This window comes from Gadus chalcogrammus, chromosome 15 (genome assembly GCF_026213295.1).
Source record: "Gadus chalcogrammus isolate NIFS_2021 chromosome 15, NIFS_Gcha_1.0, whole genome shotgun sequence".
NCBI classification, from domain to species: domain Eukaryota; kingdom Metazoa; phylum Chordata; class Actinopteri; order Gadiformes; family Gadidae; genus Gadus; species Gadus chalcogrammus.
The window spans coordinates 12,353,420-12,366,051 of NC_079426.1; the positions used below are offsets into that span (position 1 = coordinate 12,353,420).

At 45.8% G+C, this 12,632-nt stretch overlaps 1 protein-coding gene across 1 annotated transcript in view; it reads left to right on the plus strand.

Annotated features, from left to right (window-relative positions):
* Positions 1–11,308, plus strand: part of LOC130404998 (VPS10 domain-containing receptor SorCS1-like) — a 39,166-nt gene extending 27,858 nt beyond the window's left edge. Inside the window, exons 20-27 of the mRNA XM_056609950.1 lie at positions 1,225–1,358; positions 1,907–2,030; positions 3,012–3,124; positions 4,414–4,536; positions 6,444–6,543; positions 7,155–7,278; positions 9,280–9,434; positions 10,983–11,308. Coding sequence (XP_056465925.1) covers positions 1,225–1,358; positions 1,907–2,030; positions 3,012–3,124; positions 4,414–4,536; positions 6,444–6,543; positions 7,155–7,278; positions 9,280–9,434; positions 10,983–11,041 — 932 coding nt within the window. The 3' untranslated portion in view covers positions 11,042–11,308. The remainder of the gene's footprint in view (positions 1–1,224; positions 1,359–1,906; positions 2,031–3,011; positions 3,125–4,413; positions 4,537–6,443; positions 6,544–7,154; positions 7,279–9,279; positions 9,435–10,982) is intronic.
* Positions 11,309–12,632: the final 1,324 nt, after the last annotated feature.

Here is a 12,632-nt window from a genome sequence, read left to right on the forward strand (position 1 = left end):
TGATAAAAACTCAGGATGAGTGGCAAGGGTCTCCCCGCCGAAAGGAACTGTGTTTGATTCCAACGATGTCAACATCCCGTAGGATTCCTTGTGCAAAGGTGCCGCTGCCTCTTCGTGGCATGCTTGTATCTGATTTCAGTTCCAGGTCGTTTTGAATAAAGAAAGTCTGCTAATTGACTTATTAAGTATTGAACACCAAGACTTCCTTGGCTCCTTCCGGACTCGGCAGCGCACTGTAATGGTCTTGACATGCCAAACCACATAATGAGGTCTCCACCGCCGCCCAGTCGGCCCATAACCACGTCTGGTCAGAGGCCCGCTTGCACAGGTGTCTCTAATTAATACCACTGGCCAACGGTTCCCGCGAGCGCCCAAATCACACGGTCGTGGCGAGAGGTTAATTAGGTGTAACACGCTCCTCCTCAGACAGATGGAGCAATAGTATGATGTATCCCTCTCTCACTCACCCTCCCTCCCTCCCTCCCTCCCTCTCTCCCTCTCTCCCTCTCTCTTGGCCCTGACTTTATGCTCAGTGGTTTCACAGAACCTCTTGTGTCGTTGCCCTCGCGCCTCGGGAATGATTTCATGAGGAACGTTTGGGAGGAGTGGAACACCACTGTGGGCTTTATCGAAGGCAGAGTTGTTGAAAGGGAACAGAAATGACAAAAGTCACTGCCTATGTCCCTGCCTCTTGGTGAATCAGGCCAGAGGAGTCGCAGCCATACGTGACTGGAATGAATATTAATATAGATTTTTCCGTCTTTTCTCTTTTAAGAAACAAATCAGCTAAAGGCTGTGTTACCCAGTTTGACGCCACTCACTTCATTTTAGAGAATTTCTTTTTTTTTACCAGTTTGCAGAATGTGCTATTTTCATGTTATACTGTACATAAAAAAAATTGTTTTTTTGCGTACATATATTGCCATAACTTGCTGTGTTTGTGTTGTTGTTTTTTTGACAAGTATGGTTAGGGATATATGGCTAGGAGTCCATACACAAATGTCTAGTTTCTCGCATTGTGTACATAAATATACTTTCTGTATTTATTTGTTCATTTTTTCCTCATATTTAAACCATTTTGATTTCTATCAACATCCTGTATGTTGTGCTGTGTTATAAAGTATGATCATATCTCGACTGTCTCCCTACACTGAATGAACATTAGCATAGAACCCTTTGACTTTGGGTTTCAAACGGTGTCCTCTGTGTGTGTCCCGGTTGAAGGTGAGCTGGAGCGGGTCCGGCTCCTGGCTCCCACGGTGGCCCTGAAGAACCGAGCGGTGAACCTGTCCACGGTGCTGGAGCCCGGGAACGTGGGGGCCGTCACCTACTACTGGTGGCTGGATAACAAGACGGAGGTCAGCCCCCCCTCGCTGTTGTGGTCGTAAAGCTTTATTGGCGTGAAAGTGACTTAGCCTCTTGCCAAAACCAAAATGGCATTCAGTTTATTAGTTGATTTATTAAACATATACAATTTGGAAAGCGACATAAAACACAAACATTGTGTAAAAAATAAACGGATCAGTAAGAGCCAGAAAGGTTTCAAGTTGTCTTATTTGACAACATTGTGCCACATGTTGTGCTGCTATAACACTCACTTATCCCTGTTATTTTTCTGTCTCCACTTAATGGCCCGCGTTCATCTTTCATTGATTATTTTTCTGGTTTTCTTTCGTCTACTCCTTTCTGACTGTTTGTATTTCTGTGTTCTTTCTTTCTTTGTCTTTTCTTTCACTCTTTCCTTTCTGACTGTTTGTATTTCTGCCTTCTTTTTCTTTATGTCTTTATGTCTATTTCTTTCTAGCCCTCTTCGTTTGTCCGTCTGCGTTTCTCATTCTTTCTCTGCTTCATTCTGTCTTTCTTTTTCCTATCTCCACGTCTGACCGTCTGTCTGTTCGCCCTCCAGCCCGTGGTGACCCTAGATGCGGGGATCTCGTGTTCCTTCTCCAGGGAGGGCCTCCACAACGTGGTGGTGCAGGCGTCCGCGGGCAACACCGTCCATCAGGACCAGGGAACCGTGGCGGTGTACGGTGAGACCCCCAGGAGACCCCACCCCCATCCGTTGACCTTCAAGACCTGCCCTTACCCCCCTCCCCCCCCCCTCCTCCCAGAGAGCAGAATCTAGAACAGTGGTTCATGATATGTGGGTCAGGGCACCCACTCACGGTTGCCTGATTTGCGATTACGGGTCGCAGGGGATTGCTGACTCGTCCGGAATCATAATTAGATACTTTCTAGCTTTCTACGTAATCTGGTTGGGTTTCACAGGTCGCACATTTAAAAAAGCAACGCAAACGTAGTCGGAATAGAAGAGAAAATGAAGTTCCTGCAATTGGGTCGGACTGTGTTGTCACTGGTATCTGACTTGAATGAATGGTGTGCTTCTGAAAGTTTCCCCTTAAGCTATAGATATTTGTTGGTGCATTTCAGGTAAAAATAGTAATTTCTAAAGCTTTAAAAAGTCCCCATGACTAAAAAAAAGACTAGCAACAAGTGACTAGTGTAGCGTTATTGGCATATGTTCAATTGGACATTGATGTCGCTGGCGAATGCTGATAATTACATGGGGTTAAGACCATATGTGGGGAGCAGATACAAGTGGAGTCCTTTTCACGCATACAAAAGCCTGGGAAGTACTGATCTAGAACCTTCTCACTGTGTCAAACAAATCAGATAAAATCAATCAATGCAAAGGACACTCCAGGCCTAACAAGGGAAACAACGGGACAAAGAAGAAACAGCAAAAGCTGAGTCTCACACACCTTTGAGAGGTAGATTTAGACCAAAGAACACGCCTCGCAGCTTCTTTAAAAGAACCATCAAGTGCAAAGGTAAGCCTATACGTTGAGTTTAAAGGCCTTGACAGATTACAGTTGTAATGGGTCCGAACTGAACGGGGAAACGGAACCCAAAGAACACACCGATCCGGGATGTCTCCCCATATTGAACTGTAATTTGTCTCTTTTTCCCCCTGCCTCTCTTTCTCTCTCTTCTTCCCCCTCTTACTGCAGAGTCTTTCCGGTCGAATGTCCTGGCCTTCTCCCCATACCTGGACGAACTGAACCCCGGGGTGGCGGAGTGGAGAGAGGACATTAGCCGGGTGGTCAAGACCTCGGTGATCCAGGTAACCGGGTTACAGACATTCCCCGGCGCTCGGGTGGTCCATAATAACTCAGTCGGGAGCTGAACCCCAGCCTGAACTTTTCCCCGAGCCGTGCTGAGAATGTACATGCCATCGCAGAGTGAGTTATTTTATTTATACCCCAGATCTAGGCCTGGAGACACGCCTCTTACTCCCCAAGTAGATTCTGGAAGCACGTTTCTAGATAGTAAAAAGAAACAATCCTTCATGAGCGCAACGTGAGCAAATAGCTCTTGGTGTGCACGCTTGTATTTGTCATGTTGATATATATTTGCACTACCTTTTCACCTTCATTAGCCGTGTAATTATCCCTTTCCCTGGCTGCCTGTCCAAACACCTTGCAGCGCACGGCTCATTAAAGGGATACAGATGTTGGCAAAACACAAGGACACAACGAACACGCGGTTGTGTGTGCTTGTGAGTGTAGGTTGAACCTCGCTTATCCCCCAGTGGGGGTGTATCCAGGAATGTCAGAAAAGCAGCAGGTTACATAAAAGACCTAGATACCAGGACCCATGTATAAATATACCAACGTCGGCGTATGAAACATTCACGTTCTGACCTTCTGTCTTGTCAGACATTAGCATAGTTTGCACTGGCAGCCAGACGGCAGACCTCTGCTTTCACTTAAAAGCACCCTGCCCTTTACCAGCGGCTGTCAGCTCGGGGCGGGCGGTCCGGGCTGATCTGCGTGGTCCGGGCTGACAGCGCGAGCGTGGCCGCACTTAGCCGAGCAATACTTAGCAGAGAAGACAGTGGGGGGGGTGGGGGCGGCGTTCTCCCAACACGGAAATTAACCGCCATGCCACCAAAGGAGGGCTTCATGGCACCAGGGTCCCGCCACAGCAGCCCACGCGGCGGAGGCGATGGCGGACGCAAATAGTTATTTGTTTAATTGCACGCGTTCATTCTTCAAATGCCAAGTGATAGTCGGTGGAGGTTCATGTGGAGGTTTCCTGGGCAGTGAAACTGCAGTGCTGCAGTGCTTAGCAACTTGGTGTGGGGGGGGGGGGGGGGGCTGCAAGAACTAAGAGATGGGATGATTAAAGAGAATCACAGATTTGAGAGGTAGATGTAAAGTAAAGGATTTCACGCTACTGGATTCAAAGAGTGCTGGACTCAAGCTGAACTAAAAAAGGTCATAGGTCATAGTACAACATTCACATTTAGATATTTTATACATTTTATGCGTCTTCATGGTTTAACCCTGGTGGTTCTGTATCATGACCCGTGTTGTTGCTGATCCTTCTCCATCTGTCCGGGCGTCACAGGCCACGGGGATCAGAAGGGAGCAGGTCCTGGTGTCCGTGTTCCCTGGACTCCCTACGGCTGCTGAGGTCTTCATCGTACCCGGAGACGGAAGCGGGGAGGGCAAGTCAGCCCATCTGGATCAGGTAGTTCATATATTAGTAGTACCAGCATTTGATGGGAGATATTTACTTTGGTTTGAATCTCTTTTCAAGTTTGACGGCCTGACAGTCTTATCTTGCAAGGCTGATCTTTTGAAAAATGCATGGTTTTATACTACAAAGCCCTTTCTATAATAACATGGTGTACATTATTAAGCTACATTCTCCGTATGAATGTTGTAATGACTTTTACAACATTGACAATTAGGAGGTGTATTGTATGTTGTTAACACTAGAGGGCACTCTTCACCCATCTACTACGATGTCACTGCTATCTAGTACAGGTTAAAACAACATCACGATATACAGACGCGCCTTACTGAATAGCTCATACAAATTTAATAAATCCACGGGCATAGATACATTTTGATAGATTTAATCAGACTATGCGTAAATATATATATATTATTAGCGTTTATATATTGCAGGCAACCATTCATTACGTGCACATCACCGCAGTGTCGGACAAATTCAATATTCATCAATTATGGCATTGCACTTTGAATATGCATGAGCAACTAACGATCATCACAGTGTATTCCAGGTAGGCATGCTCCATGTTGTTTAATCATAAACCGCAATTTCTTTGGGAGAAAATAAATATAAAGGAAGAATAATAATTTGGTTGGCTCATAGTTTGTCTTGCACCAAGTTAATGGGTATTTAATTACATCGATGCAATGGCGTAATTGAAGCCAGAACAGGGAGAGAACGATGGGCTGGCAGGCCGACAGCAAACGGAGGGAATTACGAAGACGTATTTATCTAAAGGCTGTCTGATTACCTGGCTCTGCCTCGCACACAATACTGTCATAAATCTTCACATCCCTGCCCGACTCAGAGCACCGGAGTTGCTCTGTGCGTGTGTGTGGTTGTTTTTGTATGTGTGTGTGTGTGTGTGTGTGTGTGTGTGTGTGTGTGTGTGTGTGTGTGTGTGTGTGTGTGTGTGTGTGTGTGTGTGTGTGTGTGTGTGTGTGTGTTTGTCTGTGCGTGTGTGTGCGTGTGTGTTGGCATTAAATGTTTAGTTAATGAGGACGGTTTTCTGTGGTATATATATATATATATGTCTTTGTGTGTGTGTTTGTGTGTGTTTATGAGCGAGGGAGATAGGTGAGGAAAGATATAAAGTGCATGGCGTCTTTATGCGTTTTTCGTTGTGCAATGTGTGTGTGAATCTATGATTACGTGTTGTGGTTGGTTGTATGTTGTGTATATGTGTGTCTTTCAGTATGTTGTGTGTGTGTGTCCACCTGCAGGTGTTTGTAGGTGTGTCAATGTGTGTGCGGGCACATGGCCAAACACACGCGTGTGTATGTGTGTGTCTGTGTGTGGAGCTGCCCATTAAAATGTGTAATAGATTTACTGACCCTGATATGCCACTAGAATAAAAAGTAATTATTCATACTGCGTGGCGCGGTCTAATTTTAACCGTTGGAAGAAAGATTTGAGAAAGTGGGAGATGGAATTAGTGAGGCATGACTAAGGAGTCAAATGGGCTCTGGATGTCATTCCGGGATCCCTTAATGAGCGCTTCATTTAGGTGTGAAAAACAAGGAAACTGAGCACTTTGGAGGGAAAATTAGAACACTCTCTCATTTCCTCATACTACATGCTCACGGGACCCCCACCATGCCGATGGGGTCCACGCACGTGTGTGTATTTTAATCGCATTTGTGTGCACGTGTATATTAACATTAAAATATATGCCTGTTGGAACAAATGGTAAATACAGACAGAGACTCAGTAGAGACCTGTAGAAAGTCTGCAATCATATGGGAATACTTCAAATATTGATGTCAGTGGAGTCTGGCTGCTCTGCTGTCGATGCTTTCAGAAGGTTCTCTGCTCATCCCTTCACCACTGCCCCCCCCCCCCCCCCCCCCCCCTCTCAGCTCTTCCAGGTCCTGATGAGTGCTCTGAACCAGGACCTGATCAAGTTCAGCCTGAGGCCGGGCGTCCTGATCAACGTGTACGCCACGCGCTTCTCCCCCGGTGAGTCTGCTTCCTAATGCCCCCAGTCTGTTCTCACTGCTCTGAGACAGACAGACGGACAGACAGACACACTGTCTCATGGGGAGATGTTAGGTACTCTGAAATGTGAAGTGTGACTCTTTCTTAATCAATCGCTCCCTGATTAATGTGAGGTTGTCTCTAAACGTGTTTTAATTAGTCCTTTTTCTGTTGTCATTAGTCTCAGCTCAGACATCTGTTGTTCCCTTAAAAGATCGCAAGTACATCATGTCTGCTATTTAGCAATTTTATTTTCTGCTTTTATCCGAAGTGACTCAAAGGTGATTTTAAATATTTTGTAATAATTATTGTTATGGCATTTTACTCACATGATGTGTACAGGTAGACACCGCTCACATCAGGGTTCGAACTTGCAAAACTACACTATACTATCCCATCAGTGTAGATTTAAAATACCATAAAGCCATGAATGTTAACCAAATTTTGTTGAAATCATTGTATATAAGGTGTGTAATATACTTGTTTAAGAATAGTCTTACTAGATTAGACCTTTATATACGTGGTATTTTCATAGAAATCCCTCCATAGTGCTGTACTTCACTGATTGTATTTTGTATGTGGTGGTGTGACAGCGCCCCTAGTGGACCTCAGTGAGAGTGGCATCTACAATCACCATCACAGCGGTGCGGCAGTCATCATGCTGGTGTCCATCGCTCTGATGTGCCTGGTCGTCTTCGCCATATACAAGTTCAAAAGGTACAGCCACCTTATGAGACAACCCAACCCCTACACCACCTGTAGAGTGAGTGGTCCGCATTAGATGACCCTCTCTCCTTAGGTTCTACACATGCCATTACGTGTATCACTTCTGACTTTCTGGCTGATGGGGTTGCCCAGTCACCTTCTGATTTAGGCGTTTCTGCACCACACCTTTTCCACTGCTCCTTCCGCTGAATAGAAGGGGAGTTTACAGTGGAGCCAGCATTTTTAAAGGTGGGGTCAGGGTTTTTTTGTTTCAAACCCGGTTCCCTCCGCAGGTGTCCACCGAGGCAGGGTCCACACATGGTACCGGTTCAAGTGGTTCAGCAATGGTAGAAGCGGTAACAGTGCCTTGAGACAAGTAAATACAAGTAGAAGACAACAAACAAGTGCAGTTTTTCTCTTATTTTGCCATCTTGTCTTTATTCAAATAAACATTTTTTCCCAATTTATGACTAGTGCTTGATTTCATTTTTATTCTCTCCCACAACCTCCGTCATGACCACTTATTGTTGTGTCCATTCAATACATTCTAAAGCCCAAAGCTCATCATTAAAATTTAAAGATTTTTTTGGGGGAAACGGACAACTCTGTTGGAAAACAATCATCAGAGACAAACAACTCTTACCAAGCTCAAATTCGGCACGCAACTTCATCACTCGATTCAATACTGCGGCGCCTCCCAGTCCGATTGGTCCACCAACCTTTCGGCGCATTCAGAAAAAGCACTGCAGTCTGCACTTTCTGTGGAACCCCCAACAGTCATCGCTCAGAAGATTAGCAGGGCTCAGCGTCCCCACCGACGGGGAAGGCGGGGTCACGTGTCTAGCATAATGGACGTAATCGCAGTCTGACTTGATCTCTTCCCTTCCTTAAAACACCTTCAAAACGTTCCCGCCCCGCGGCCCCAGAGTATCCAGACGCCATACATCCTGCAGTTATGGACATTTGCGACACAATAATAGCCTCAAGGAATAAGACAATTCTCCTCTGTCTCAATCGGCCGAGTATTACGATGGAATGACAGCCTAATCAATTCTCTTCGCATGGCAAACCGGGTGTCAGAGTCCCGTAGTTATCAATATTCATCTGTCTGACAAGGAGAAGCTTGACCTTTCGGGAAATGCTAAACACAGTGGTTGGGTGGGAGGTACAGCGTGGGGAATGGCACCTAAGGTTGAAGAGATAAGCCCTCCGAGTGCATTTATTATACGTCGGCACGACCGTGCCACGACACGTGTCCGGTAGAGGACAAACTCCTAGGGGGCCCAACAAAGGTCTATTCACCCCCCCCAATCCTGGAAACAAAGTATTTTTGTATTTTTTATTCATACAATCTATATGTTCTTCTTTACTCAACGTCATGGAGAGAAAACAAACGGCGGCGGGTAGGATCTTGTTTCGAAGCCGGCTGTTGGTAGCACAAAATAAAAAAGTATTGATTGAAAAATGAAGGCGGGGATGGAGGGCTGTGTTGCTTCTCGAAATGCTGCAAGACAAAATATCTTCGCCGCAATCCATCAGGATGGCCGACCGGCCCTCATGTGACAACACAACCATGAAATAGCTCAGTGCTTCACATTCCTGTTGACTACTATTGGCTTGGTTTCAGTTGCATAGCATACAATTTTATTCAAATAGATCGGCATTGAATTATATGTAGTCAAAGAGCAGGTTGGTATCTTCTTATTAAAATGTTTGGGCATTTAGCAGGTGCTTACAGCCAAAACGACTTTTCCTTAGTGCTCCACTAAGGACCTGGAAGTGTGGGGAGGGCATCTTGCTCAAAGAAGCAGATTTTGGAGATCAACCCAGTAAATTTCAGGCTGGGAATCGAACACCCTAGCCACTACCTTTCACAGATGGTAATTTCTACTTTAATTGACATGTCATGAATGAGCAGGCTGCATTCAATGAGGGATCAAAGCCAGCACTTTTCAGGCTGGAAGTAAAAACTTTTAAGACGCTTTAATTTTTGTGCTCCCAAACTCCCAACAGGAAGTCCCCGCGCGGCGACGCCTACACAGTGGAGCAGCCGGAGAAGGAACAGGAAGTGATTCCCACGGTGACTTCTATGGTGGTTGCTGACGTCCAGGGCGGCGCGATGGCATCACTAGAGCACCTCGACGTGAAGATGGACTCCCCGCGCCGAGGTAAATGCCCCTCCCACCTGGTTGTTTTAACTGCTTAAAATCAGGCGTTTCCCAAACCATTTGAGGCCATGAGCCAGGTTTGGAACCCAAACCGACCCATCAAATATTTTGTGCTAAAAACGTTATATTTTTCTGTACTGATGCAGAGTCAGAGCAATTGCCCATCATCGATTATTCCTAAAGTTGGCGTCAACATGACAGGATTTTAGCCACTTTTAGCGTTTTAGCGTATTGTCTTTTTACATTTATCGCAGTTTCGGTCATCAATACAGCGTACCCTTTCCAGTCATCAAAAATGCTAATGATCAAAAGAAACCGGCAAAGTAAGTAGGCGTGCATATCGATTTGTGAAGAGCAAAAAAAAAAACGCATTCTGCTCTGACCCACTGAGTGCCCTGCTGTGACCCACCTGTGGGTCGCGACCCACAGTTTGAAAACCCCTGCTTCTGATCACCTTTACCCTGGGAGTGCACCAAAACACTCTTATGCGCAGGCATGAAGCGTGAGTCGCCCATGGAAATGCTCTTTGCTCTAATATTTCTGTTGGCTGATAGCTGTGAATAGAAGAGATGCACTGTAACAGAGATGGTCAGAGTGCTGGCACCCTCTCGTAGCTTCATGTCTCCAGACACTGATTGAAGCAACGCATTGTTTACAACACGTACCACCGTTTGGCAGACGTTCATGTTCACTCATGTTCCGTATTTGCATATAAAACCAGAAGCAAAGACAGAATCACACTACGCTGTAGCTGTTTCATTGTTATCTTTCTGTTCAGTTGAGTTTGAGCCCAGGGGTTCCCTGTTCCCTGCCCTTGACCTGATAGCACACTTGTATCTCCTCGCGGCCTTTCTGTTGTTGCATCTGATCATTTATTTTACAATTTCAATCTCCCAAGCAGGCAGCGGAGTGAGGGGCATCTTGCCAACAGGTTAGGCTGCTATAGACATGGGGGAATCGAACCAGGTACTTTTGTGGGCTTCTATTTGAACACTGTAGCTCCCAACCGTATCCCCCAGGCTGTACAACAGACACAATAGCCAATGGAGCAGAGACTAGATACCCCCGTGTGGGTTGTGCTAATAAACCACGTGACCAATCTACATGTGTGTTAAGGCAATTCTAAAAGTGTGTGTTCGTGCACTGTTTGTGCAGTGTGAGGGAGGTGGGGGTACCCCCCCCCCCGCTGTCCATATAAATTAATTAGTGTCTGAGGGAAAGCAGCGGAGCGTTGAAAGCATTTTCATCTGCTCCTCCTGATCCGATTTCCATCTGATTTATTTACCTAAAGTAGCTGAACAACCTCCATGCCCGCGGCCTAGATAGATGGGTTGACACGGGCGGGGGGGGGGGGGGGGGGGGAGAGAAACACTCACACGCACAAAAAAAAGACGACGGTGGATATGTTAATACTTCAATGCTGCATAATAAGACGAGAATAAATAAATAAAAATAAAATAATTCCCCCGTCTCTTTCTTCCTCTCCCTCTCCTTCCTCTCCTTCTCCTTCCTCTCCCTATCCCCCTCCCTCCTTCCCTCTACTGCCAGGCTACCTGCCTTCCCGAACAGACATCAAACTCTTGGAGGCAGCGCCCCATGTGTCTTAACGCTGGGAGTCTATGGCCAAGTGGAAGAGCAATACGTCTTCTTTGGCAGTCGGCTTTTTCCGTGGCTGAAACACAGACTATGAAATGGCCCGGCCTCGGTGAATACTCCCGGGTTTGTTTCCTTCTTTTTTTTTTCTCCGCCGCTCGTGCGTGGATAGACAAGCGCTCACCACGCTGCCCGCTACACCATGGCGGAGGGAGAAGATGTGTACAGATTTATATGCCAATATGCTCCTCAAAAATAAACAATGCGCTTTTTTTTTCTCCTCTGACTCAAAGCACTTGTATTTTTGGAAGGAACTCTTGCGATTTTTATGTAAATATCGTATGTACATAGCTGCAACGCGTGAGCGTGTTTTTTTTTTCAGATTGTTTTATCTTGTCTGAGATCTGTGCCATGCGTCTGTGTCGGTCTGTCCATGTGTCTGCAATAGAGCTAGGATCTAATATATATGAAAACAGTGGGGAAAGAAACATGACACTGCTGTACAATAATATCATTTTGAATGATGGTTATCGAACAGATCTGGGGCCTGGTGTTGGTGCAGTGGGGAGCCCACAGGACTTGGTGGCGGTGTGTGAAATTACACACGACTATGAGACAAACTCGCTTCTTTATTATGTCTACCCACAATCTGTGGATCTTATCACGAGATGAATCAAATTACCATCCGGGAGGGTACCACATCTGTGTACTTCTTATCCAACACAAAATATAGGAGTTTATTAGAGGGATATGTCATGTCCTGGTTTGGGGGACTTGGAGCCGAGTGAATGAAAAAGAGTACAATTTAAATTGGCACTCAAATCCACAACCTGACAAATTAATTGAAGAAACAACTGATGCCAAAATGAATCCTGCAGATACACGTCTCCCTTTCTCCTCCATCTCCTTGCACATTCGCTGTTTGGAGGTAGATTATACATTTGTATGTGATGTGTGCATGCAATGAAACAAAACAGGCATCAGCCACATAAAATCACATCATTCAGCTCATAGAAAATAAAGATTTCTTTATCTATAACACAAGTGCAGTGCATTCAAGGGTACTAACTTGTCAAAGTACTGACACAGTACTGAACTGAAGGGGAAGGTAAATAGAATAAAAAATACCAATATGTTTTACAACTTTGTTGATTGCAGCTTCTGCCATTACCTGGGCTTTGCTTTGCTTCCAGAACATATTGCTTGACGGCTGCTACATTTTGTATTTCCTCCTCTCCTCGGTTTAACTGTACGTGTTCATACGAGAAGACGTTGCTTTCATTTGATCCAGGTCTCCCCCTCCAAGGACTCTAGCCGAGGGAGTGAGAGAGGTGAGAGGGAGGAGAGGTGGGTGGTGGGGGAGGCGAAAGGGCTGCAATAGTGTCGGTCTAGTTGGCTGCAAGGGACAGAGATACCGAAGACATATCTGCTGTCAGCAAGGGGCTCTCTACCTACGCATAGAGCCGCGGTCCGCGTCTTGTCTCTCCGGGATAAGCAACTGAACTGCTCTCTCCTTCAGCGCAAACTGAGTTTTCTTCTTCCTCTTGTGTTCCGATTGTTGTGCCCGTCCACTGGCGTGTCAGACAGGCGCATTGATTGGAAAAC